This window comes from Dromiciops gliroides, chromosome 4 (assembly GCF_019393635.1).
Source record: "Dromiciops gliroides isolate mDroGli1 chromosome 4, mDroGli1.pri, whole genome shotgun sequence".
In the NCBI taxonomy this organism is placed as follows: Eukaryota; Metazoa; Chordata; class Mammalia; order Microbiotheria; family Microbiotheriidae; genus Dromiciops; species Dromiciops gliroides.
This window is the reverse complement of record NC_057864.1, coordinates 259,687,793-259,714,395: the sequence shown is the minus strand read 5'-3', so window position 1 is coordinate 259,714,395 and position 26,603 is coordinate 259,687,793. Positions and strand designations below refer to the sequence as shown.

Sequence of the window (26,603 nt, the reverse complement as noted above, 5' to 3'; positions counted from 1 at the left end):
CTAAAAAACGTATTTGGGGGGCAGCTAGGTGGCGCAGTGGATAAAGCACTGACCTTGGATTCAGGAGGACTAGAGTTCAAATCCAGCCTCAAACACTTGACACTCAACTAGCTGTGTGACCCTGGGCAATTCACTTAACCCTCATTGCCCTGCAAAAAACCCAAAAAACCCCAAAAAACGTATTTGGGAAAGTGAGGGGGGAGGGGAACCCTTCCTGGGGAAGGGAGTAACATTCCCCAGCTTCAGAGAAGTCGAGAATATTTCCACCTGGTCTGACTGGTTGACTGAGGTATGTTTTCATCTTGTAAAGGAATGGGGATAGATTTATTGAATCACCTCCACCCTTAACATTAGCGTTGATGTCTTCCTCTCCTATCATCCATCAATCGAGCATTTCTATGAAGCCCTTGCTACGTGCCAGGCACTGTGCTAAGCGTTGGGAATGCAGGTACAAGGAAACACAATCCCTGCCCCGCAATGAGGTTGCCCAGGCTCCACGAAAAGCTGCACCCTAACACCCTAACTCCCACGGCACCCAGAGCAGTTGCTCGATAAATATTTATTGTCTTACTCTGTGTTGCTTGGGACAGGGTGTTCCTAGGAGCCTAGGTGTTCCCAGGGTGTTCCTGGGAGCCGAGCCATTCATCCGCAGGGTGTTTCTGGGCGCCGAGGGTCCCGCGGGTGGAGCCTGGGTGGGATGGGGCGTGCCAGGGGGTGGGGTGTACCTGGGGCGGGGCTATCCTAGCACGGGGCGTGGCCGTCAGCTGAGTTCGTAGGGGCGGGGAATACCAGGCCCCACTCTCAGGTCTCGGGCCCTGCCAATGAGTCGGTTCGGGGCGGAGCCGGGGCCAGAGCCGGCCGTGTGAGAAGCAGGAAAGGGAAAACGAAGGTATCCCCAACCAGCCGCGGAGCGTTCGCCGCCGCCATCCCTCTGTCCTTGTTCCAGCTCCGCGCATCCAGCCTCGAGCCCAGCCTCCGCCAAGCTCCCCCAGGCCTCCCCGGCCAAGGAAAAGGCTCCCTCCCGCGGCCTTGCAGGCTTCCCTTGCTCCGCGTTGAGCCGCAGCCTGGGAAGAAGGCCTCGGGAAGCCCCCGGGCCCTGCGTCCCAGCGAAGCGAGCCCAAGCCGAGCGCGCCTTAGCGCGCCCGAGCGAGCCGGGGGATCGCCTCCCTGCCTTCGGAAAGGGAGCGCAGCAGAGAGAAGGGGCACAGGCGATGTCGGAGCCCGGGAAAGGGCCAGACGAGCCCGACGAGGGCCAGTACGACTCCGGCATTGAGTCCTGGCGCTCGCTGCGCTCCCTGCCCGAGCCACCCCTGACCTCGGGGCCCGCAGACAGCTGCCCCCCGCCCCGGACCGCGACCCGGCCCCCGCCAGGGAGCAAGGAGAGCCTGAAGGAGGAAGATGGGGAACGGATGGACTCCGCCTACGGCTCATCTTCGCTCACCGAGCCTCTGCCCCCGCTGGGGGGCCCCGAGGCCGTCAAGGGAGGGGAACCCCGCGCGCCGGAGGCCCGGGGGGGAACGCTCAGCCCAAAGCAACTTGAGGCACTCACCTACATCTCCGAGGATGGAGACACGTGAGTCTGGGGTCCGGGCGGCCTGGGTCCCCTTCCACCCCAGGAAGGTTCGTGATCGGGGTCGTCCCCTAACGGGACCGCCCGATGTTCCTCCAAAGAGCAAAGAGCCACTCGGAAGTGGGGGGGGGCACTGGTGACGCCGCCAAACCCTAGACTTAAGCCTTGTTCCCTTCTGGGCTCCCTATCTCCAACCCAGATCTTAGAACCTGCACGACCCCTCCATGAGTGTCCCTGGGTTTGGAGGGGGCAGATCGGGCTGAGCTTCTCCTAGTCACACTGACTGAGCCTCATGAATAACTCCACCAACCAAGCTTACAGATAATATTGCACTGCCACTGGAGAGTAAGAATGAACCAGTTTACCTGGTTCTTTCTGTGTTGGGATGGGGGTGAGAGGGAGGAGTGTCTGTTGGTTCAAAATCTAGAATTATCCCCCTCCCCCAGCCTGTAGACACCCCAGTCCCAGGAAGTAAAGCTTCCCAGGATTTGAATGAGGGGACAGAGAGGAAGGATGATAGAAGTGGGAGTTTCCATGTACTAGGGGGAAGGGAGCTGGGCCTAGGGAGATTCAGAGGGAACAGAGGCCCCTGGAAGGCAAAGATCAGGGTTGAGGGGTGTGCATCAGGGGCAAAGGGGGACACAACTCCTCCCCATCAGATAGACCAGGGCAAGGTCTAGCCATATTGCTGCCACTTCTTCCTAGGCTGAGAAAGGGGAAGTCAGGGATGAGGTCAGTGTTCAGTGTTCCCCCTCCAACCCCTAAACCTCCTTTCAACAAGTCCAGGTGCTGAATGGGAGTATAAGCTATGTATGTATAATGGTCTGGTGGGAGTGGGGAGGAAGGAGAACTGGTTGGCTGTGAGGAAGATATGGGGGGGGAGGGGGAGTGCTTGCCCCATCTTCTTTCTTTGGGACTGGGGAATTTTTAGGCCTAACATTCCTTCTTCAGCCTGGGGCACAGGAGAAATAGGATAGGTTGGGGTATAAGGACAGGTGTGGTTGATTAGGGGTAAGGGTTGGAGATGTTGCCCCACCCCCTCCAACTTCCAGATTCAGCAAACCTTTATTAAGTGTCTACTAGATGCAGAACACCCTGCTAGACTCTGAGGGCCACAACACAGATAAAATCTAACCCAGCCCCAGACTCAGGCTTAGGGTAGGGTGGAAGTGAGCAGCACAACAGCCAAATGACTACAAGAATAAGGGAGAGGGTAAAAAGAATGTCATCGTGCAAAGGAGAGTTCTAGATCATATGCTAAAGAGAAATTTGAGGACTGAGAGATCCCATTTGCCCCTGGCCTGAGGCCACCCACATGCCTGAAAACTGGTGGTCTTGCCTGGGCCTGAACCCACCTGTCTAGGCTGAGTCGTACTGCACCAGGTATCACCAGATCCCCTATACCTTTGAGATTAGCTTTCAGGCACTCCACTGTTTCAAAGAGTGTGGGTAATATGCATGAAGCTGGAGAGAGGGGTTTAAACCTAAAATAATATATAGTATTGAAAGCCAGATTACTGGAATGAGGGCCTGGCACCAACTTCTAGGGTTCTTCAAAGCTTGGAGAGGGAAGAAGACAGGATAGATTTGTGTGCAGGGCTCGGTATTGAGAATTCTGGGTTTGTTCCCCAGAGGGGTTCCCCTAATGGAATTGTCAGAATGGGGGGAGGGTACTTCCCCTCAGAGGTGTCTAGGGCAGGGGAGGTGTGGGAAGTGGGAAAAGAGGAAGTCAGAGGAAGGGAGATGAGGGAAGGAGGGAGGTGGCTTCTGGAATGTGACCAGAGAGCACAGCCCAGAACAGAAAGGGGATTTCCAGAGCCTGCTCCTCCTCCCAGGGCTGTCCCAGCGCCAGCCATCCCTCCCTTGCTATCAGTCTGAGCCCTGACCCCAGCCTTGGCTCTGTGTACCCATCTACCTTGATCACCCGCCCCAGCTGTTCTGGTCCAAACCATGCCCGCCCCCTTCCTTCCACTTCTCCTTTCCCAGCTGTTAGGGGGGAAACCCCAAGCCCTGGGACTTTCCCTCCCATCTGTCTCCCCCCCCCTTCTTATTCTCTCCCATAGTAGGAGGGTGGGCTAAGTCAAGATTTAGACCATCTGGCCTCTGCTTCTATGGGTCTGGTAATGTCAGGTGTTTAACCTCAAGGGTGGGAAGAGCAGTCATGGGCAAACAGGGCCAGGTTGCCACCTAGGCAACCTAGACACCTAGTGCCTGTACCAGGCCCTGGCAGATTTGGCACTCTAGCTGTGGGAGCAGATGCTCTCTAATTAGAGAACACAGAGTTCTTTAAGTGGGTACCACTTATCCCCTTCTTGTCTCTGGGGGTGATGTATGGGGGCCCCCTGGAGGAAGGCGGGGTGAAGTTGATGCTTCTTTCTCATCATTTCCTTCTGGGGTGGAGTAGGAACATCCAGGAAGCATTGGGTCCTGGAAGCCCCCTTCCCCTTTTCACTTTGGTTATGAGCTAACTCATAGGGACAACTTTGGCAGTAGGGACAAAGGGGTCAGGGGAGGGCAAGAGGGGGGTTAAATCAGTCTTCACCCTGACCCCAACCCTCCAGAATCCCTTAAAGATGGGGAAATCCATTGTCTCCTGTCTGTTTCCTCTCTTAGACTTTCACTTCCTATCCCTACCTGTTGTATAGTTGTCCCACAGATTACCCACTTCCCACTGTCCCAGACTAGCCTCCTCCTCTCATCCCACCCCCAGCCCATCCTGCCCATCCTGGGTACTCTGACACTCCTGCCCCATGCCTTCTCTCCCCTCAGGTTGTTACACCTGGCTGTGATCCATGAGGCTCCCACCGTGCTGCTCTGCTGCCTAGCTCTGCTGCCCCAGGAAGTCCTGGACATACAAAATGACCTTTTCCAGGTGGGTAGATGAAGCATGAAGACCATGCCAGGGCATACCACCGACCCACCCCCAGCCTACAGACACCCTTGAGCAGAGCAGCTTCACTGGTTCTTCCCCCATGAGAGCCTGGGGCCACAGCCTGATTGTTCATTCTGTGAGCATTTACTAAGCCCTGACTATCCCTTGGCACTGGAGGCCATTCTGTGCCTGGCACGGTAGACCAGTCTGTGCCCTCACAGATATTATATTCTATTGGGAAGAAACAACATGAACTCAGGAAGGAAAAGGACCTTGGGAAGGATAGGGAGTGGTCCCACCAGGATGAAGAGACTCCCTCTCCTCTGCACCCAGGAGAGGTGCCTTTCCTTGGTCACATAGTCAGTATGGGGGGAGAAAGGCACTTTCCATATGTTAACTCATTTGATTCTTACAAGCACCCTCAGAGCAGGTGCTGTCATTATCCCCATTTTACAGATGAGGAAACTGGCATAGATAGACACAGGTTATGTGACTTGCCCAGGGTCATTTAATCAGTAAGTCAGGATTTGAATGTAAGACTTGCTGGCTTTGAGGACAATTTTGTGTTCATGAGGCTACAACTACATTTTGTACATCCGTAGAAAAGTAGATTTATAAAATACATAACGAAGTGACTTCTTTGAGGAGGTCACTAGTATCTGGGGGTGAGGAGGGGATAGGAGGAGTGCTGGAAATCAGGGAAGGCTTCTTCTAGGAAGTAGCATTTAAACTGAGCTTTGAAGGAAGCTAGGGATTTTATTATTTATTTTATGAGTAAGCCAGATGACTCAGTGGATAGAGCCCTGGGCCTGGAGTCATGAAGATCCAATTTCAAATCCAGCCTCAGACACTTACTAGCTGTGTGACCCTGGGTAAGTCACTTAACCTTGTTTTGCCTTCATCTACCGGAGAAGGAAATGGCAAAGCACTACAGTATCTTTGCCAAGAAAACCCCAAGGACAGTATGGTACACAGGGTTAGGAAGAGTTGGACATGACTGAACAACAAGAGATTTTATAGGAAGCAGAAGCATATAATGAAGGTGTACATCTCAGGGCTTGGGTAACAACCTGGGTAAAAGGACAGAGACGGGTGGAGGGACAGCAAATAGAGAGTTTGGCTCTTGAAGGACAGTATTATGCAATAAACCTGGAAAGGTGGGCCAATTTTTAAAAAGCAATTAGGAGCAGCTAGGTGGCACAGTGGATAGAGCACTGGCCCTGGAATCAGGAGGACCTGAGTTCAAATCCGGCCTCAGACACTTGACACTTGCTAGCTGTGTGACCCTGAGCAAGTCACTTAACCCCAATTGCCTCACCAAAAAAAAAAAAAAAGCGATTAAAAAAAAAGAAAAGTAGCCCAATTGTGAAGAGAATTAAAGTTTGTATTCTCTCCTATAGCAGAGGGAAGAAGGGAGTCCCTGTTGCTTCTTGAGCAGGGGTGTCACAGGGTGTCAGACTTTATAATTCAGGTGTATCAAGTAGGCTGCCTTGAGAAATGATTGCTATTGCCTCCACTTCCTCATTTACAAAATGGGAATAATAATATCACCTACCCCCACCCCCCAGGGTTGATGTGAGGGTCAAAGGAGATATTTGTATGGGGAATGGATTGCTATTGTTGCTTCTGCCTTACCAATTCTAGGGTGGCCCATCCTCCCTCCAAGCCCATAATCCTAATCATCCAAGGGTGAGGGGGAATCCAGTGGTGCCTTCCTTTTACCCCCCCCCACCTCCCCATCCCCAGGAAAGAAGTAGTGTGCTCTATAGCATCTGCTCACTCTCTTCCAACCAAGGCTTGTTTTCCTGGAGGCTGGAGGTAGAAATGGGGCCTTTGAGCACAGCTGTCTTTATAATCCACACTCATGCCCTCTTTTCTGAGCTTTTGCTTCGTTAACCTGTGTATCAAGTCAAGATCATTATACCTAGGTTCCCTAAGGAGGCTTTGGACACAATTGGAGTGAAGACTTGATCTTTAACCCCCTTTAACCCTCACCCCCACCCCTTCCTACCTAGGCCTGGTCTGCCTGTACCTGTCATTGTGTGTCCATGTTACAATCCCCTGTCCTCAGCAATAACAATAGCTAACATTTAGATAGCACCTACAATAGCTTTACAAATATCTCTTTTTTTGTTTTTTTGGGTTTTTTTAGTGAGGCAATTGGGGTTAAGTGACTTGCCTAGGGTCACACAGCTAGTAAGTGTTAAGTGTCTGAGGCCGGATTTGAACTCAGGTACTCCTGACTCCAGGGCCGGTGCTCTATCCACTGAGCCATCTAGCTGCCCCACAAATATCTCTTTTGATCCTCAAACCAACCCTGTTATTATCCTTATTTTGTCGATGAGGAAGCTGAAGCAAACAGAGGTCAAGTGACTTGCCCCCAAGATCACACAGCTAGGAAGTGGGATTTGAACTCAGGTCTTCCTAACTCCAGGCCCAGGGATCTATCCACTGCACCACCTATCTTCCCTCTCAGTACTCTAGACAACTCTCAGAAAATAAGCTGTAGGGGCAGTTAGGTGGCTCAGTGGATAGAGCACTGGTCCTGGAGTCAGGAGGACCTGACTTCAAACCTGACCTCAGACCCTTAGTAGCTGTGTTACCCCGGGCAAGTCACTTAACCCTGATTGCCTCCAAACAAACAAAATAAATTGTAGAAAAAGTATGAACCTAGGTTGATAATTTCCTCACCCACTAGTTCACTCTCCCATTGAAATCCCAGGTTTAGTCCCTCTGCCCCATGTACGTACATCCCTGGGTTGTTGGGAAAAGTTCTTTGTAAATACAAAAAACATGAGTATATGGTAGCACTGAGGTTAGGGCCCTGAGGGTATGTGTTTGACCCCACCCACCCCTGCCCCATCTCCAGGAGAAACCCATAAATAGGATTTTTTTTTTTTGCTGGGCAGTGAGGGTTAAGTGATTTGTCCAAGGTCATACAGCTAGTGTCAAGTTAGACTCTTCCTAATAACTTGGACTCTGAGAATGAAACAGGGAAATTGTAGGGGATCTAAGAACTGCCCAGAAGCAGGGGAATGACCAGGAGAAGTCCATAACTCCCCCTTCCCCCACCCCTCTTTCTCTAATCTGGCGCCTACAGACAGCCCTACACTTGGCCGTGTACCTGGACCAGCCCCACATGGTCCGGGCCTTGGTGCAGAAAGGGGCGAGCCGGACACTGCAGGACAGGCATGGGGACACAGCTTTGCACCTGGCCTGTCAGCACCAGCACCTGGACTGTGCCCGCTACCTCTTGGAGGCCACAGCTGATCGAGCCCGGAGCCAACACCAACATCCGGAGCTTTGTCTGCAAAACTGGCAAGGTAGGTCAGTGCATCTGCTGGAGGGGGTACCTCTGGGGTGGGGATGGGGCAATTACTCGTTTGTGAGAGAATGAGATCTGAGAGGACCCGAACTAAAGACAGGAATACTTGGGTTCCACATTTACTTACTAACCATGTCACCCTGGGCAAAGCATTTTAACCTCCCTCAGCTTCAGTTCCCTCATCTACAAAATGGATACAATACACCTACTTCAAACTGTTGCAGTGAGGCTCAATTAACATAAGCAAAGTGCTTTGCAAAATTTTTTCTTTTTTGTCACTTTTTATAAGCAAATTAAATCATAAAAAGGTTAAAAAAATGTAAGAATGTGAAAAATAGCATGCTTCAGTCTGTCCATCAATATCACTTCTGTCTTTGGAGGTTGATAGTATATTTCATCAATAGTCCTTTGGGGTTGTCTTGGATCATTGTATTGCTGTTATTCACAAGTTCTTCATCCAACAGTATTTCTGTCTCTGTGCACAATGCTCTTTTAGTTCTTCTCACTTCCCGATACATCATTTCATACATGTCTTTCCAAGTTTTTCTAAAGTCATTCTGCTTGTCATTTCTTGTTTATTTGTTTTTCTTTTTTGTTTTTTGCGGAGCAATGAGGGTTAAGTGACTAGCCCAGGGTCACACAGCTAGCAAGTGTCAAGTGTCTGAGCCTGGATTTGAACTCAGGTCCTCCTGAATCCAAGGCCGGTGCTTTATCCACTGTGCCACCTAGCTGCCTCTACTTGTTTTTGTTTTTGTGCTTGTCATTTCTTATTGCACAATAATATTCCATCCCCATCATACACCACAGCTTGTTTAGCCATTCCCCAATTGATGGGCATTCCTTTGATTTCCAATTCTTAGCTACCACAAAACGAGCTGCTATAAATATTTTTGTACAAATAGGTATTTTTCTCTTTATTGGGGATGTCTTTGGGATATAAACCTAGCAGTGGTATTGCTGGATCAAAGGGTCTGCACAGTTCTATAGCCCTTTGGGCATAGTTCTAAATTGCTCTCCAGAATGGTTGGATCTTTTCACAACTCCAACAGTGGATTAGCGTCTCAGCTTTCCAACATCCCCTCCAACGTCCAATATTTTCCATTTTTGTTATATTTGTCACTGACAGGTGTGAGGTGATACCTCAAAGTTGTTTTAATTTGTATTTCTCTGATTAATAATGATCTAGAGCATTTTTTCATATGATTATTGATAGCTTTGGTTTCAAAGAAACTTTCAAGAATTATTATCATTAGGATCAACTAACATGAAGTGCTTTGCAAATCTTAGGGTTGTTGTTATTATTGTTGTTGTTATCTTCCCTATGCGAGTTCTTAACATGATTGGGGTGAGAACCTGACTTCCTCTTCCCTCCCTACTCAGGCTTGGCCTGCCTACATGTTGCTACATTGCAGAGAAATCGGCAGCTAATGGAATTGCTTCTCCAGAACGGGGCTGACATTGACATCCAGGTGAGGCGCTTCTCCAGTCAATATTAGAATTTCATTTGAGCATCCACAGTATCCAGAGATCTTGTTCCCTCTTTCTTCAATGGTCCCATGGAGGAAGGAGGAGCTGGGAGCTGGGGGTAGGGTTGAAGAGGGGAGCCCTCTACTCCAGAAGGCTTAGGGGGATGAGGCTTGTGCTCCTCGGGAGGGATGAATGTAACTATTTCCTCTCCTGGCTGCCCTCTGGACTTCCTTCCCTCCCTACCCTCTTCTTTTGTGTGTCCTTTGTCATTGCCATGTAAGGTCATTGAGGGCAGGGCTGTCATTCTTCCTTTATTTGTATTCTCAGTGCTTTGCACATAGTTGACTGACTGACTGACTGATCAGTGATGTCTGTTATCCCCATAGGAGGGCACCAGTGGGAAGACGTCCCTTCACCTTGCTGTGGAGACACAAGATAGGTCACTGGTTCGGTTCCTGCTTCGGAAAGGGGCCCGGGTGGACGCCAGAATGCACAATGGCTGTACCCCCCTCCACCTGGCTGCTGGGCGCCATCTGTCAGGCATCGCTGCTACTCTGTGCCAGGCGGGTGCTGACTCCTTGCTTCGGAATGTTGAGGATGAGACACCGCAGGACCTAGCTGAAGATGTAAGTACAGTCCCTCTCCAGCTCCCTACCCCCAGAACACCTGGGTAAGAAGCCCTAGGTTCTGGTCTTTGTTCCCTAAAGTCCTCACCAGCTCTGGCCTCCTGTGCCTGCTGTATGATGCACACAGCCCATAGGGGCTGCCCATGGGGCTGTTTGATCAATTTCTTGATTTCTCTCCCAAAATCCCAAGAAGTGGAATTGTTGGATTCCTGCTCTTTCCATCACACTCTGGGAATTCCATCTCCTTCCCTCCAGCCCATACCTTTGATCCATTTGTGCTTTCCTGTCTGTTTCCCTCAGCCCTCTAACCTCCCTGTCTCCTTCTTTTCTCCCTCCAGCCTCTCACTCTCCTGCCCTTTGATGATCTGAAGATTTCTGGGAAGCCACTGCTATGTACTAACTGAGGCCAGACCTGGGCCCTTATGGCTCCTTCCTCAACCCAACCTCGTCAACTGGCCTGCACTCCAGTTCATGCGAGTGATCAGCAGCTGCTGTGGGCCTCTCTCTGACTTCTTTGTTCTACCACAGAAAGGGTTGGCGTGGGTGCAAGGGCCTCTGAGAGGTGGAATTTGTGGCTACAGGCTGAGCAGTCTCTATGAGCTGAGAGGACTCAGGATCCCAAGGAGCAGACAAAGAAACAACACCACAGAGGCGGTTTGTTTGGGAGGAAATCACCTTTCTTAGACTCAGTCATCACAGGAAGGAGTAGCAAGATGCTTACAACAGCAAGGGTCCTCTCACCCCTTTACAAATATGGAAACAGAGACTGGTTTACCCAAGAGCTGTAGTCCTGTTACTGGGAACACTTCCAGAGCAAGCCTGAAGCAAGTGGCTGAGGGAAGAGGATGAAGCATCGACAGGAGTTTGTCCTGTAGGAAAACCTCGCCTCGTCATCCTGAGAGTAGGAAATGGTTGCTTAAGGGACTTCTGTAAGAAAAGCCCTGGACTGTGTTTTGAGGAAGAGGAATGACATGACACTAAATTAGCAGAGCGTTCTGACTGTTTTTCCCCCATTTCCTTCTCTCTCAATTTTAAAAAATACCTTCTTGGGGGTAGCTAGGTGGCGCAGTGGATAGAGTACCGGCCCTGGATTCAGAAGGACCTGAGTTCAAATCCGGCCTCAGACACTTAACACTTACTAGCTGTGTGACCCTCGGCAAGTCACTTAACCCCAATTGCCTCACCCCCCCCCCAAAAAAAAACAAAAACAAAATACCTTCTCAGTAAATCAAATGATTGGTCAGAAGGCTCAGGGAGTAATCCTAGATAGAAAAAGGAAGGGAAGATAAAAGGGGATGGAGAGAGCCTTGTGGTGGAATAGAAAGAGCAATGAATGTGGGGTCAGGGGACCTGGGTTCCAATCCAAGTTCTGCCACTGTAAGTATGTCATCTCTTTGGGCCTCAGTTTCCTCATCTGTCAAACTGAAGGGTTTGGACTAGACATCTAAGGTCCTTCCCAGCTCTAGAATCTCTGACCCTTTGACTGACTGAGAATCAGCTGACAAGCCCTCCTCACTCTTCCTCCAGTCCTTTTCCTCCCATTCTGTCTTTGCCACCCTAAATACCTTGTCCAGCACATTGGTACTGTGGGAAAACAGCAGAGGAAGAGGGAGAGTACCCTTGCCCCAGGAGAGCTCCACATCTGAGCGGGACAAGAGTAGTGTTAGAGAGAGCAGCTAGGTAGCAGAGAGTGTACAGTGCTGAACTTGGAGGCAGGAGGACCTGTTCAAATCCTCTTTCTGACTAGCTGTGTGACCCTGGTCAAGTCTGCCTCAGTGTCCTCAATTGTAAAATGAGTAGATGCTATTATTAATATTATTAATAGCACCTACTTTGCGGGTCAGAACTAACCACAGTGCCTGACACATGGTAGGTGGTTATATAAATGTTCATTCCCTTCTCTCAATTTACAGATGAAGAAACACGGTCAGAAGAAATGACTTGGTCAAGGTTCCAAGGGTCTTCTGACAACAAAACTAGTTTATTCCATTGGGGCATGAAGAAATGTGTCTACTGGGGGGGGGTAGCTTTGTGAAGTCAGTCAGTCAGCATATATTAAGTGCCTACTAGTTGCTTAGCTCTCGAAAGGCAAAAGACAGTGCCTGCCCTCAAGGAGTTTACAGTCTAATGGAGGAGACAGCAAACAAACATCTCTGTACAAACAAGATATATACAGAACATATTGGACATCAACAACAGAAGGATGATGCTAGAACTGGTGGGGAATGGGAAAGGCTTTTTGTAGGTGAGATTTTAGCTAGGACTCAGAAGCATTCCACAGAAGGGGGTATGGGTGTGGTGGAGAAGAAGGATCTGTTTAAAGTCTGAAATAAGGGCCGGCAGGCTTCAGCCAGTAGAGCAAATGGGGCCTAGAATATCAAAGCCTGGAAGTAACTAAAAAATTGTTTAGATCAACTTCCTCATTTTATAGAAGGAAATTGAGGTCCAAAATGGTGAATGTGTGGAAGGAGAGAAACATTTCATTGCCACTGAGGAAGAATGGGTGGAAAGTGATGAGTTAAAAGTTGGAAGAAAACGATCTTGGGGCTCCCAGGAGACCGCAATCGTGGTAGTGGGAGAAGGGGGTTGCCAATTCCCAGTGACAGTGGGAGACTCAGACTCTTGAATGTGCCTGGGAGCTGAGGTTCCTGTTTACACCACGAGGTGGCGCTGTGGGACAGGTTGACCCGAGCTCAGGCACCTTTCTCGGCGACGCGGAGCTGAAGCTCCCTCGTAGACCAGGAGGTGGCGCAGCGCGGACAGGGTTCCGGTGGGGGCCGCGAGGCCGACTCTCGGGCGCTGATCGTTGCTTGCTCTGCGCGGCGCAGCTGAAGCTCCCCCATAAACCACGAGGGGGTGGTGCGAGGCAAGGTCCCGGTGGAGGCCCCGAGGCTGCATTTCCCCTCCCATCCGTCGGGCGGCGCTGCAGTGGGGGCGGCGCCTGCTCGAGGCTGTGTTGCGTGGCAGGAGCCGGAGGAGCCCCGGGAGGCGGGGAGGCTGGTGGATGACACTTCCGGCGGCCGCTCAAGTCTAGGGGAGGAGGAGGAGGAAGCGGCGGCGGCGGCGGCTCCCCGGGAACCTCAGAATCCTCCCCCTCTCCCTTCCCCCCCTCCCCCGTGTGCCCCGGATTCCCCTCCCCCCTTCCCCCTTGGCGGCCGAGACCATGGAACGCAGGTGAGCACTAGCGGTCGGGCCCCCCACGTGACTCATCCCCTCATCCTCCACGTGACCACCTTCGGCGTTTGGCCGGCCCGGAACGTAGCGGGCGAGGAGGAAGCCTCCGGAGGCGGTGGTGGGGCGGGGAGGAGGAGGAGGAGGATGGGGATGAAGATGAAGATGAAGGAGAGAGGGAGGGCGGGAGGAGCAGGCATGGGGATGGGGAAGGGCAAGGGCGGCGGAGAGGTCGCTGCCCGGCCGAGGCGCGGACGGATGCTCGGTGAGCCCGAGCAAGGAACAGAGGGAGCTTGTGTGGCCCGGGGGGCGGGCCCATCCCTGGGGAGGAGGAAGGGAGGGAGGGGCGCCCTCCTGGCAGGGCCATCCCCCCCCCTTCCCGTGCCCCAAAGAGAGCATCATTGTTCGGGCTGCAGGGAAAGAAGGGTCCCCATTCTCCCCTCTCCCCCTGCGGAAGAGAGGCCACCTGGGAGCCCGATACAAGCGCGGGGCCCCCATGTAGGGGCCGCTCCCTGGGAGTTTGGGAGTTCGGTGCGGGTGGGAGGGCTCAGAGGTCAGAGGGAACGTCCCGATGATTCACAGACACGTCTTCATCTTTCACCTTCAGGTGGTGGGCCGTGCTGGTGCTGGCCACTTTGCCCATGCCGGGAATGGGAGGGGAAGCTCCGCAGGCTGCCCCGGAACACTGGACCGAGTTCTGGTTCGTCAGGTTCCTGTTGAACGCCGCAGGCTACGCTAGCATCATGGTACCTGGCTACTTTCTGGTTCAGCACTTAAAGCGAAGGAACTACCTGGAGACAGGTGTGTGTGATGAGGGTCTGGGGCCGAGGCTCGGAGCAGGGCTGGTGGGACGGGCTGCTGGGAGACCGAGGCGGGATCCCGGCCCGACTAAACTCAACCCCTTCTCCAGGCCGGGGCCTCTGCTTCCCTGTCATACGGGACTGTGTTTTTGGCAATGAGCTCAAGCCTTCAGATGAGCCCCCAGCAGGCCCCCGAGCTGAGCTGCCAGAAACCACCAGAACTCGCCAGGTCCTCAAGCTGCTTTTCTGCGCGGGGGGACTTCAGGTAGGTCGATGGAACTGTTGGGGCCCAGCATTCAGCATGCAGGGGCTGCTGGGTGAAGGTGCCGGCTTGGCTTGTTAATAACCAAGAGGAGGCTGGCTTTGCCCTTAACGTGGGCTCTAAAGCCCATTGTGCTCTACTCTCCATCATATATTTTGCAGCATCAAACTGGAATGTAGACACTTAATAAGGTTGGGTTAGGAAGGAAGGAAGGATTCTAATAGTGGGCCCTACACTAAAAGGGGTGTGTGTGTGTGTGTGTGTGAAACAGAGAGAGAGAGAGAGCGAGCTCGAGTGTGCTCGCACTCAACTACAACCCTACAAAGTAGGTAGTACTATTCCATTTTAGTTGAAGACACTGAGGCGGACAGTCACACAGTCAGTGTCTGAGTCAGAATTTGAATGGAGGTCTCTTCCTGCCTCCAAGTTCTGCATTGTACCCCCCCCCCCCTGCTACCCTGCTTGAGCTTTCCTGGGGCAAGGGCACCCATTCCCTCTTCCTCTGTTGTTTCCCCATAGTACCCCTGTACTAGACAAGGTGTTAGGCTGGCAAAGTGAGAGTGTGAGGAAAGGGACTGAAGGGCTGGTCAGCAGAGTCTCAATCAGAAGGTCAGAGATTTTAGAGTTGGGAAGGACCTCAGATGTCAGATGAATGGGTTTGACAGATGAAAAAAGTGAGGCCCAGAGAGAGGAAGGGACTTGTCCAACATGACACACTTAGTGTGGCAGAACTTGGATTGGAACTGGGTCCCTTCACCCCAAATCATTCTTTCTCTTCCGCCATGGTGCTTCAGGTAGAGGGTTTAATGCGCCACATCTCCCTGGTGAGGGGATGTGCTTCATATCCTCCCATCTCCCTAGTAATCTTTGCTTTAGACTGTAACGTTGGCCTAAGGAGTGCATGTTTCTGTAGTTTGTCAGTCAGCATGCATTTGTTAAATGCCTACAATGTGCCAGACAGTGGGGTAAGTCCTGGGATCAGAAGGCAAAAAACAGTTCCTGCCCTCAAGGAGTTCACGGTCTCAGGAGAAACAAAAGGCAACCACTGTGTACAAACTATATCCAAAAGAAATTGGGAGATAATCAATTTGAGAATTAAGTGGGGTGAGGAAAGGCTTCTTGGAGAAGATGGCAGAAATTTTGGCTGGGAGTTGAAAGAAGGCAGGAGGTAGGGAGGAGGAGGGAGAGCACTCCAGGTATGGGTGAACAGCCTGTGAAAATGCCCTATGTTGGGAGGGGTAGTATCTTATTGGACAACAGCAAGGAAGCATGTGTCACTGGATCACAGGGTAAATGGAGGGGTGTGAGGTGAAAGATGACTGGACAGGTTAGGAAGGTTTTCATATGCTAAGCTGTGTCTTTAATATTTGATCCTAGAGGACATGGGCACCCACTAAAGTTTATTGAATCTACTAAGTTTATTGAATAAGGGGGTGGCATTGTCAATCAGACCTGTACTTTAAGATCAATTTGGGAGCTGAATGGAAGATGAACTGGAGTGGTCAGACAAGGCAGGGTTTGAGGTGATGGGCCTGCAACAGGCTAGTGGCAGTGTTAAAGGAAAGAGCCAATGGGATCACAAAGTGAAATAAAGAAGAGGACAGTACAGAGCCCTGGAGGACACCTACCATTAGTGGTGACTTGGACGAAGATCCAGCAGAGGAGGCTGGGAAGGAGCAGTCTGACAGGCAGGAGGGATAACCAGGAGGACCTAGAGAGAAGAGACTCAAGAAGAGGCTGGTGGATATTATCAACTTGTGCTGACAACCACCCCATTCTTCCCCTCTCCTTTAAGATCTATTTTCCCAAATATGATGCTGGCCATGGAGGATCTAGTAGGGAGACTCCTTGGATGGTAGGCAGAAGACCTTGTTGATTCTATCCATGCTCTTATTTTGTGACCTTAGGGCAGTGAGTGTTTAGAAAACATCCAGCAGGAATGTTTTCTATTTGTCTCCCAGAAGTGGATTAAGGTAACATAAATAAACATAACAAATGTTTATTTCTCTTTTCTTTTTTTTTTTTTGTGGGGCCATGAGGGTTAAGTGACTTGCCCAGGGTCACACAGCTAGTAAGTGTAAAGTGTCTAAGGCTGAATTTGAACTCAGGTACTCCTGAATCCAGGGCCGGTGCTTTATCCACTGCGCCACCTAGCTGCCCCCACAAATGTTTATTTCAAAAGTAGTTAGCTCACCTGTACTGATACACATCTATTTGACTTGGAGATACAATTGTGTGTGTGTGTGTTTGTACACACCCCCTCACTGTACAGATCCCTACCATTGACAGATTAACTTAGAGAATTGTGATTTCACCTTTATCAAAGCAAAACTAGGCAGACTTAAACATTTTTATAACTCTTTGAACAATCAAAAAACCAAATGCAAGTATTAGATGGGATATACAAAATTGGGAGTTAATGAGGGCAAAGTAATAAGGTCACAGTTAGCAAGCAGTGATTGGAACATTCTCAAGTCCTGCAGATGGAGCATGTGCTTTTCCAGTTTCCCATAGTCCCTCAGGGTAGCAGTGGCTAAACTACCTATAGTCCTTTGCAGTCATCTCAGGCTCTCTGGAAGCACAAACAAAGAAAACAGTCCCAGAGCTGATTCCACATGTCAGTTAATTTCTGATTCAAATGTGTAGATGGAGTGTGAATGACTCACATTTGTAAGGATAAACTGAGAGTGGACTGACTCTTAAGGCAAGAGAGAATTGTTTGAAGTGGTATTGACCTTTCTCTGGAAAGGGAGGATTTTGCCTCCTAGACTCACCTCACCTCACCTCTTTTCTCTCCCTTCTGTATGTTTCTCCCTACTTTTGGCCTCTTCTACTCTACCCTGTTAATGGGTTCCTAACTTCTCTCTCTCTCTCTCTCGTTTCTCCCAGGCATCATACCTGACTTGGGGTGTACTACAGGAGCGAGTAATGACGAGAAACTATGGGGCTACAGATAAAATTCCTGGAGAGCGTTTCACTGACTCCCAGTTCCTGGTGCTGATGAACAGAGTGCTAGCTCTGACAGTGGCTGGCCTGTGTTGTGTGCTCTGCAAACAGCCCCGGCATGGGGCACCCATGTACCGATATTCCTTTGCCAGCCTCTCCAACATCCTTAGCAGCTGGTGCCAGTATGAGGCCCTCAAATTTGTCAGCTTCCCCACACAGGTGCTGGCAAAGGCCTCCAAAGTGATCCCTGTAATGCTAATGGGCAAACTGGTATCCCATCGCAGCTATGAGCACTGGGAATACCTCACTGCTGGCCTCATTTCTATTGGGGTAAGCATGTTCCTGCTGTCCAATGGGCCCGAGCACTATTTTTCCCCAGCCACCACACTCTCAGGCTTTATCCTGCTTGCTGGCTACATCCTTTTTGACAGCTTTACCTCCAACTGGCAAGATGCCCTATTTGCTTACAAGATGTCCTCAGTGCAGATGATGTTTGGGGTCAACCTCTTTTCTTGCCTCCTCACTGTGGGCTCACTGATACAGCAAGGGGCTCTGGTGGAAGCAATGAGGTTCATGGGGCGACATGGAGAGTTTGCTGCCCACGCCCTGTTGCTATCCATCTGTTCAGCCTTTGGCCAGCTCTTCATTTTCTATACCATTGGGCAGTTTGGTGCTGCCACTTTCACTATTATCATGACCCTTCGCCAGGCCTTTGCTATTTTTCTGTCTTGTCTCATTTATGACCATACAGTCACTGTGGTAGGGGGTCTGGGCATGGCTGTTGTCTTTGCTGCCCTCTTCCTTCGAGTGTATGCCAAAGGGCGCCTGAAGCAGCGGGGAAAGAAGGTACCTCCAAATGAGGCTCCAATACAAAAGGTCTAAGACAGGAGAAAATGGTGTTTAAAAAGAAGTGACCCTTTATTTTTTGGATTTTCTTCCTTTTATGGCTGGAGAAAGTGTTTTTTTCTAGTCACACACCAGCTCCTGCAAATACTGGGGCCTGGGGGCAACCTCCACCTTTGCCTTAAGAATCATGAGTCCTGATTTCAAGGTACTGGTTTTCTTATGAACCCAGCCCTACCCCCTCCTAATTCAGTATTCAGTTGGTTAAACTGCTATACTCCCCTGCCGACCGGTTTCTACTGTTTCCTCCACTCCCCCCCCCCCCCCCAGCGAGCCAGCTCAACCTCATCTAGCTCTGGCTCAAATTAATCCCTCCTGACCTTTGAGAGCTACATATTCCTTCCCTGGTGAGAAAAGCACAAGGGTTCTAGATTGCTGCTGGTCCCCAGTTGGGGGTGGGGAGGAAGGCTGCTGAAGATGCCTCACCAAACCAGTTTATAGATCATACTGGGCCAAGCCCAAGTTTTGGTACTTCAAAATGTAACTTTTACTCAATTAAAAAATGCTGCGAGGGGATGGACCCTGTGTATGCATTGGGACAGGGTGGGAGCATATGGTTAAGGGTGGGGACCAGCCTGCCAGTCATGACAACACTGCCAAGCAGACCTGCAACTCAGTTTCCTGAAACTGTCAACAAACTTGAATTTTGGTGGTTGTGGGTAAATATCTTAAATCTTCCCAGAAGAAATAAACTCAGGTTTCAAGTAATAAATGGGGTCTTCCCTTTCTTAACTCAAAATCTCTTCCCACCCCACAAAAAACACTAGCCATGTTAAGTGCACCAACCAGGCTGAAAAGAGTTCCGTGTAAAAACTGCATTCTCTTTATTCTGCATACTTTTAATTCCAGAACAAAATAAACATTAACAGCCCACAATACACAACATCCTACTCCCCAGATTAGGAGAGGGGAAACAGGGACCCTGCAAGCCCTGCCCTAATACACTGGAAAACAGGAGGGGGGGGGGAGAACAACCACTAGACATTGGCAGATGGAACCAGGCAGGACAGGGCCTCTACTGCTGCTGTGGGAAAACACAGGGAACTATACAGAGGGCGGAGTCTGATGCAGAGGTCTTTCTAATCCACCTCCTCCATGCGGGATGCATCTTCATCTCCTTCAAGTGGGGGGATCTCATCAGGAACAGCAGCACTGGGCTCTTCTGCTGTCACCTCATCCTCATCAATGCCTGAGGAGGAAAAGAGTAGAAAACAAATCTATGTTCAGTAAACTTCCCAATCCTCAAAAATACCAGGAAGTCTTCCTCAATCATCTACCAAGAAGGATCCAAAGGGCCATCACAAATCAGCAAGCCAGCCTGTTTGAATTAATTACCCCTGAGATTCACAGATTAAGAAACTAAGGCTGGGGGTAGCTAGGTGGTGCAGTAGATAAAGCCCGGGCCCTGGATTCAGGAGGAGCTCAAAACACAAACAAAAAAACAAGGGCTGACAAGTGACCTGCCCCCTGGGTTCAGAGTCTTAGGCAGACTTTGAATTCAGATCTTCCTCAATGTATTGCCAGTATTGCCCTCTCACCCATCTTTTCCATCTTTTCAGAAGTACAGGATTACCATGACCACAAGATCATCATAACTCACCAAGACCTAGCTTAATCATGCGGTAAATTCGATTTGAGTGAGTCTGGGGATCTTCAAGGGAGAAGCCTGAGGACAGCAGGGCTGTCTCAAAAAGCAGCACCACCAGGTCTTTCACAGCCTTGTCGTTCTTGTCAGCCTCGGCCTTCTGCCTGAGTGTTTCCACAATGGGATGATCTGGGTTTATTTCCAGGTGCTTCTTGGCCATCATGTAACCCATGGTAGAGTTGTCTCTCAATGCCTGTGCCTTCATGATGCGTTCCATGTTGGCTGTCCAGCCGTATGTGCTAGTCACAATGCAACAGGGTGACGACACCAGCCGATTGGAGATTGTCACCTAAGAACATTGTCAAATTTTAATTTTAGTAGTAGCTACCACTGAGAATAGAATGGCCTGTGAAGTGGGCCACATGAAGCACACTCATGACACCATTAGAGTCTGCCAGAGGGTTATACTAAATTATGAAATGGCTCTTTCCAGTATACACAAATGACATTAAAAAAATGGTCAAGCACTGGCTGCAATAGCTCCCTAAAGGATATAAATCTAGGACAAAACAGTAAAAGAGGCCGTTTCCCCAAGGCTCAGAATAAAAATCAAACCATTTGTTTTAATCCATTATCAATCACTCCCAGGTTTCACTTACTTTCTCAACCTTCTTATCCAGAATTTCCTTCATTAGCTTGCACAAGTTCTCAAATTTTGCCTTGCTCTCCTCCATTTTCTTCTTTTCTTCTTCATCCTCTGGAAGTTCTAATCCTTCCTTAGTAACAGACACAAGGGTCTTCCCATCGAATTCCTTCAGCTGCTGCACACAGTATTCATCAATGGGTTCTGTCATGTATACTACTTCAAAACCGCGTTTCCGTACCCGTTCCACAAAAGCAGAGTTGGCCACTTGTTCTTTGCTCTCACCTGTAAGTTATTAAGTGATCAGACACCCTAGCATGCCTTAACTTCACCAGTACCCCTATAACACCCCCCAGCCAAAGCCCAAGCTGGAAAGAACCAGTCTCAGTTTACCAGTGATATAGTAGATGCATTTTTGAGTTTCTTTCATTCTAGATACATATTCAGACAAGGAAGTCATCTCATCTCCTGACTGAGATGTGTGGTAACGTAACAGTTCAGATAAACGGCGCCTGTTGGTTGAGTCCTCATGGATTCCAAGCTTCATGGGGGAAAAAAACATAAGATACAAATTAGTAAAGTCCTGTCTGGTCAACTCCTTTGCTCAATTAAGACAAATATTCCAAAACCCTTAAGAGAAAGGTATTTGTCAATATAGAAACATTCACCTTCAGATTTTTCGAAAAGGCCTCATAGAACTTTTTGTAATTCTCTTTGTCTTCTGCCAGTTCAGAGAAGAGCTCTAGACACTTCTTGACAATGTTCTTACGGATGACCTTCAAGATCTTACTCTGCTGAAGCATCTCTCTGGAAATGTTGAGAGGTAGATCCTCAGAGTCCACCACACCTCGGATAAAATCTAGGAAAAAGCAAGACAAAAATAACCAATCAATCACCATTTGTTGTTAGGAAAAAAAATCTTTTTCTTAAGCATCTACAAAGTTAAAATCTTAAAGGAAACAACATTAAGCCCATTAAAGATTAGAAACAGAACACTTACTAAGATACTCAGGAATAAGCTCATCACAACTGTCCATGATGAACACACGACGCACATACAGCTTAATGTTGTTCTTCTTTTTCTTGTTTTCAAAGAGGTCAAAGGGAGCCCGTCGAGGGATGAAGAGCAGAGCTCTGAATTCCAGCTGACCTTCCACAGAGAAGTGCTGCAAAGGCAAAAACCATGTTTTTTTAAATCTTGGTTCAAAAAACCGATGTTTACAAGTTCAAGGTTTCTCCAAGGAGAAAAACCCTGCAGCATGACACTTGGGAGAGACCCAAGACAGTCTCAAGTGTGATTGGTAAAGCTTCGTTGACACACCGATTCAAAGTGCATTTTGTATTTTATCTGGTTTAAACCAAATGTACTATGTACCCTTTCCCACAATACTGTGGCATTCAGGACTTTCTTACCTTTACTGCCAAGTGATCTTCCCAATCATTGGTGAGGCTCTTATAGAACTCGCCATACTCCTCTTGGCTGATATCATCAGGGTTACGGGTCCAGATGGGCTTGGTCTTGTTCAGCTCTTCCTGATCAATATATTTCTCCTTGATCTTCTTGGTTTTCTTCTTCTTGTCTTTGCCTTCATCTTCTTCATCGGATCCTACATCTTCAATCTTCGGTTTCTCCTCATCTTTAGCTGGCTCATCTTCTTCTTTCTCTTTATCTTCCTCTGTCTCATCATCGCTGATTTCCTTCTCTCGTTCTTTCTCCAACTAAAGCAGACGGAAACAGTTCAGTTTGAATTAAGACTGCAAAGGTTTAAAAGCAAAATCTGAATGGTTTATTTTAAATTTTAAAGCCATCGTCCCTTATGCTTAACAATGTTGAAGAACAATATGTAAACGCTAGTTAGTACTCACATAAAGTGTGATGGGATAGCCAATGAACTGCGAGTGCTTCTTTACAACCTCCTTGACCCGCCTCTCTTCCAGATACTCTGTCTGATCTTCTTTCAGATGTAAGATCACCTTAGTGCCCCTGCCAATAGGCTCACCTGAAATAAGAAATTTATTAGTGTCTTTATTAATTGGAATAGAAACACCACCAACATAAAGCAAGACATTAAAAAAAACTTTATCCAACCCAATTCAAGACCAACCAAGCTACATACCATGGTCAGCACGCACTGTGAAGGAGCCACCAGCAGAAGACTCCCAGGCATACTGTTCATCATCATTGTGCTTGGTGATGACAACTACTTTCTCTGCCACCAAGTAAGCAGAATAGAAACCCACACCAAACTGACCAATCATGGAGATGTCTGCTCCAGCCTGTGTGAAAGAACAGAAAGAAATTGGGGATGAAGATAAGAAAAGATTTACATAAAGGAACCCTAGTGAAAAATACAAGGGCAGATGTGATACCTGCAAAGCCTCCATGAAAGCCTTGGTGCCAGACTTGGCAATAGTTCCCAAATTATTGATCAAATCAGCTTTTGTCATGCCAATGCCAGTGTCCACCAAAGTTAGAGTACGCTCCTGTGGGTTGGGGATGATGTCAATCTTCAGCTCTTTACCGCTGTCCAATTTGGAAGGATCTGTCAGACTCTCATAACGGATCTTGTCCAGGGCCTAGGAGAGAGAATACAGGTAGGACTATCAGCTATCCCTGCAAGACAAGCCAGTCCCTTTACCTTCTCTACAATTCAAATACCCTGGACTTTCCACCTCTTCCTAAACGCTATCAAAATGCTGATTCCCTATAATTGTTCTGATCAGTTAGGTTCATGTTCAGACTTGCTTATCAGGATGCACAATCTCCTAGCTTCCCTTCATGGAGGACTACAACTAAGCATCTCACAAGTCACAGCAGAAAACTTGATTGTGACCACCACCTTTGTCTTAATCTCCCCGGTGGCCCTAACATTTATCAATAGTAACACTTACATCAGAGGCATTGGAAATGATCTCTCGAAGGAAGATTTCCTTATTGGAATAAAAGGTGTTGATGATCAAGGACATAAGCTGGGCAATCTCTGCCTGAAAGGCAAAGGTCTCCACCTCCTCCTCTCCATGCTGTACTTCCTCAGGCATCTTCAAATGCAAAAGGACACAATTAGCAATCTAGAGTCAAAGTGTTCTGGCCTCCCCACAGAATTTATTTTATCTGAGAAAAATCAGTGATTCCTACCCAAATGCCAGGTTCAGTTAAATAATAATTAAGCATTAAAAAACAACAACACTCGACTTGGTTGTTTTGAGACAGTTCAAGGATCCCAAGACAAAAGGCAAATTAAGTATTGGAGAATTATTTTTATGTTTCCCAGAAGCCACTACACACCCCAGTACCTTTGGCATGGGGAGGATTTCATTACTGTATTTCATTACTGTTTTATAACAGCCAAGAAAGTCTAGTGTATTAAAAAAAAAAGCCCAGTTTGAGATAAGAGAAATCCAATCGAAGCCTACCAAACCCACACCTTAAAAGGGCAAGCTAATTAATTAATAAGCCTAATCCTAAATACAAAACATCTTCAATTTACATTAACAAAATAGAAAGACTTTCAGCACAATTCCGTGGGATGAGAAAAGCAGAAGCCAAGCGCACTTATCTGCGCCAGCATCCCTGGGTCCCTGCTCACCCGAAAATTTTAGACTCTCGAAGCCCCTCCAGAAGGGTCTCAGGGTGGGGCCTGCACGCCTCCTTCATGCCCTTTAATACAAGGCAGCCAAACATAAGAGCAGCAGCCCCCGCCCCAGGATTGGGGGGGGGGGAGGGAGGAGGGGAGGACACAAGGATGACGACCAGGTCTAGTACAAGAAATGACAAAGGATGCGGACAAAGAGCCACAGCATCTAACCCCTCTGAATGAAACGAGGCACCCCGGAGAGGGAGGAGGAGCTTCCGCCCGGAGCTGATCCTCCAGGTCAACGCAGGGAAACACCCCCGCCGAGGGGGCACGATGTCCCCGCCATCTCCGCTTGGGGGCTCGGGCGCCATCCTAGCATCCGGGCACCTGGGCGGGGCGAGCAGTTCCAGAAGCTTCCAGAACAATCTGGGCCCGACGCAAGGGGAGGGGGGGAGGGAGCCCCGGGAATGTTCCAGAACCTGCTCCTCCCTTCTCGAACTTATCCCGCCCCCGCTCCCTACACCCCCCCCCCCGCGACTGAAAAATGTGGCCATCATGGCAGAGGAAAAGCCAGAAGGGGGGAAAAATACCTAAACAACCAAGCAGTGATGCAGCCGTGAAACAAGTACGAGACCCAGCGGGAGACCGCCCCCCCATGCTGAGTCACCCCCGCCTCCCCCCACTCACGCGTCGCAGGCCCCTCTCGCTCCCCGTAGCCGCCGGAAGTGGCGGCGCGAGCCCAACATGGCAGCGTCCCGCGGGGACCGGCGCGGCCACCACGTGCTAACACGTTCCCACCGGGAATGGGGCTCGCGACCAACGGGCCCCGGCGCGTCTGTCGCTCCCTCCTCGGGATGAGGGAAGGAAATGGGGGATGGGGGGGGGGGAAACGGCGGAAAGAAAAGCGATGGTCTGAACGGTCAACAGGGATGTGGGGTAGGGAGATGTTAAAGGACCTTTTCGATTGCGACATAAAAAAAGGGAAAGAAATCAAAAGGGAAGAAAAAGGATATTAAATGGATTGGTAGGGGGGGGGGAAGAATACGTCACCTTGAGTGACTGCGGCTAGGAAGGCCGGTTCAAGGAAGTGCTGAGTCCAGCGGCTCCAAGGACCGAGTACCGTGAGGAGCTTGGCACAAGAGAAGCTGCCGGCCGCCCCCACCCGCCCTATATATTGGCAGCGCACCGACCGAGTCGGAGCGTCCCAGGCGAATCCTTCCGCCTTAAAGGGGCCGCCTCACAGCTCGCGCACCTGCAGCCTTTGAGGTTCCCATCGGCCTCTCTCCTTCCCCCCTCCCTCTAACCACAGAGACACAGATTCTAGAAACGAAGCTGCTAGAATTGGAAGGAAAGAGATCATCTAGTTACTTTACACATGGGGAAACTGAGGCACGGGCCAGGGAAATGAGTTGCTCAAGGTCACCCATTGCGTATGTAGCTTGTCTAAGCATTGTCTGCTTGTGGTACCCCCCACCCCCCATTTGCCTTCCAGCTCCCAGAAGGCAGAGCCTGAGCTGCCTTCGCTTCTCCTGGGACCCCCAGCACTCAAGGGGGCCTGACCCTTAGCAGGGGCTTAAGGAACGTTCACTGATTGACTCACTGACGACCCGTGCAGGGTCGGGATGAGGGCTGGTCTTACGTTCCAAGTCTGCTCTCCCCGTCCCCTTTTCCCTTAGGTAGGCTTGGGACGAAGGGTAGGAGGGGCCCTGGTCTAGGGATCGCGAGCCCCTCAGCGTGATCTACCTTTGGGAAAGATTATAGGACCATGCCCACGACAAAGCCATCCGGAGCTTGTATCATCCCCCCCCACCCCCCAATCCCTCCGAGCTAAGCCACAAGATAGCCATGATCTCCCCCAGCCCACCCGGGACCTGCGTGGGAGGAGAGGAGAAACAAGGGGTCGCGCGGGAGAACAAGTCACGGGGCTTTTTCTGAAAGGCATTTGAGTCGCTGGGAGGGGCACACGTGGAGGGGAAGGGAGAGCGTGGCGGAGATACATCTTTGGAGGGTAGGGGCTGTATTCCACTTACAACCTCCCCGAAAAAAGCTCGCCCCCCCCCCCCAGAACGTGGTAAAGGAGTAAAGCTCAGGCTAGTACCACCAGCCCCCAGCCCCACAGAAAGAAGGGGCTGGGGGGAGGGTGGGCTCTCTGGGACTCTTTGCCGAGCCGAGCGGCGGCGGAAGCCGTGGCTCTTTGCGGTGCTGCGGCATTTCCAGCAGTTTCCACGCCAGTCTAGTCGCGTTCTCCCCGCCCCCTCCCCTCCCCTCCCGCGAGCCCGGCCCCTCCCCCCTCCCTCTTCTCCTCCCTGCTCCCCACGCGCCTCCACCGCGGTCCCCCCCCCCCCCAACCTGGACTGGGCCTGGGCCTGGGAAGCGCGAGCCCTGAGGCGCCAATGCGGATCTGGACTGGACCGTCTCCTTGCAAGCCGCGGACCCATCCCCCACCCCCGCGCCCTCTCCCCGGGGACCAGCCCTGCATCTTCTGCATCCTCTGCATCCCTCTATCAGCATGTCCATTCCGCCCCATTTTCAATCACTCTGCCCCCCCCCGCCCCCCCGTAAATTGCTTTGCACGGTGCTTGATCACACAGTAGATGCATAATACATGCTTGTTCCCTCCCCCAACATCACCCTCTCCTCCTTCGAGTCCCTTTTCAATAACCTCTATCCATAACCCCATCCAATGCCCCTCCCACAACTGGCCATACCTACCTGGTAAGGATTAGAGCTGGTTCTTTCATGCCCACGCGCTGACCTACCAACCTCCCCCGCCCTCCCACTAAACCCTTCTCTTTCTTCCTCCCACCTCTCTCATCACTGAGGCTCCCACCAAAGGAGGAGGCGAGGCCCCTGAATGC

At 50.2% G+C, this 26,603-nt stretch overlaps 3 protein-coding genes across 5 annotated transcripts; 2 read left to right on the top strand and 1 right to left on the bottom strand.

Annotated features, from left to right (window-relative positions):
* Window positions 1–785: 785 nt before the first annotated feature.
* Window positions 786–10,845, top strand: NFKBIE (NFKB inhibitor epsilon). The gene is made up of 6 exons (XM_043999338.1): window positions 786–1,573; window positions 4,340–4,442; window positions 7,543–7,765; window positions 9,148–9,236; window positions 9,621–9,860; window positions 10,199–10,845. The coding sequence occupies exons 1-6, from the start codon at window positions 1,212–1,214 to the stop codon at window positions 10,262–10,264; spliced, it is 1,083 nt and encodes a 360-aa protein (XP_043855273.1). The 5' UTR covers window positions 786–1,211; the 3' UTR covers window positions 10,265–10,845.
* Window positions 10,846–11,714: 869 nt separating this feature from the next.
* SLC35B2 (solute carrier family 35 member B2) lies at window positions 11,715–18,654 on the top strand. 2 transcript variants are annotated; one of them, XM_044004395.1, is made up of 4 exons: window positions 11,715–13,034; window positions 13,639–13,832; window positions 13,942–14,096; window positions 16,983–18,654. In XM_044004395.1, exons 1-4 carry the CDS (start codon window positions 13,024–13,026, stop codon window positions 17,919–17,921), a joined length of 1,299 nt encoding a protein of 432 aa, XP_043860330.1. In that variant the 5' UTR covers window positions 11,715–13,023; the 3' UTR covers window positions 17,922–18,654. The 2 variants fall into 2 exon arrangements, with proteins under 2 accessions (XP_043860330.1, XP_043860331.1); XM_044004396.1 differs by lacking the exon at window positions 11,715–13,034 and adding an exon at window positions 13,236–13,296.
* Window positions 18,655–18,742: 88 nt separating this feature from the next.
* HSP90AB1 (heat shock protein 90 alpha family class B member 1) lies at window positions 18,743–24,953 on the bottom strand. Of its 2 annotated transcripts, none has more exons than XM_044004393.1 (12): window positions 24,796–24,953; window positions 23,063–23,209; window positions 22,541–22,747; window positions 22,288–22,447; window positions 22,037–22,170; window positions 21,584–21,889; window positions 21,171–21,336; window positions 20,839–21,029; window positions 20,564–20,711; window positions 20,187–20,455; window positions 19,543–19,876; window positions 18,743–19,131 (listed from the first exon to the last, which is right to left on the bottom strand). In XM_044004393.1, the coding sequence occupies exons 2-12, from the start codon at window positions 23,207–23,209 to the stop codon at window positions 19,022–19,024; spliced, it is 2,172 nt and encodes a 723-aa protein (XP_043860328.1). In that variant the 5' UTR covers window positions 24,796–24,953; the 3' UTR covers window positions 18,743–19,021. The 2 variants fall into 2 exon arrangements, with proteins under 2 accessions (XP_043860328.1, XP_043860329.1); XM_044004394.1 differs by lacking the exon at window positions 24,796–24,953 and adding an exon at window positions 24,336–24,354.
* Between the last annotated feature and the right edge of the window lie 1,650 nt (window positions 24,954–26,603).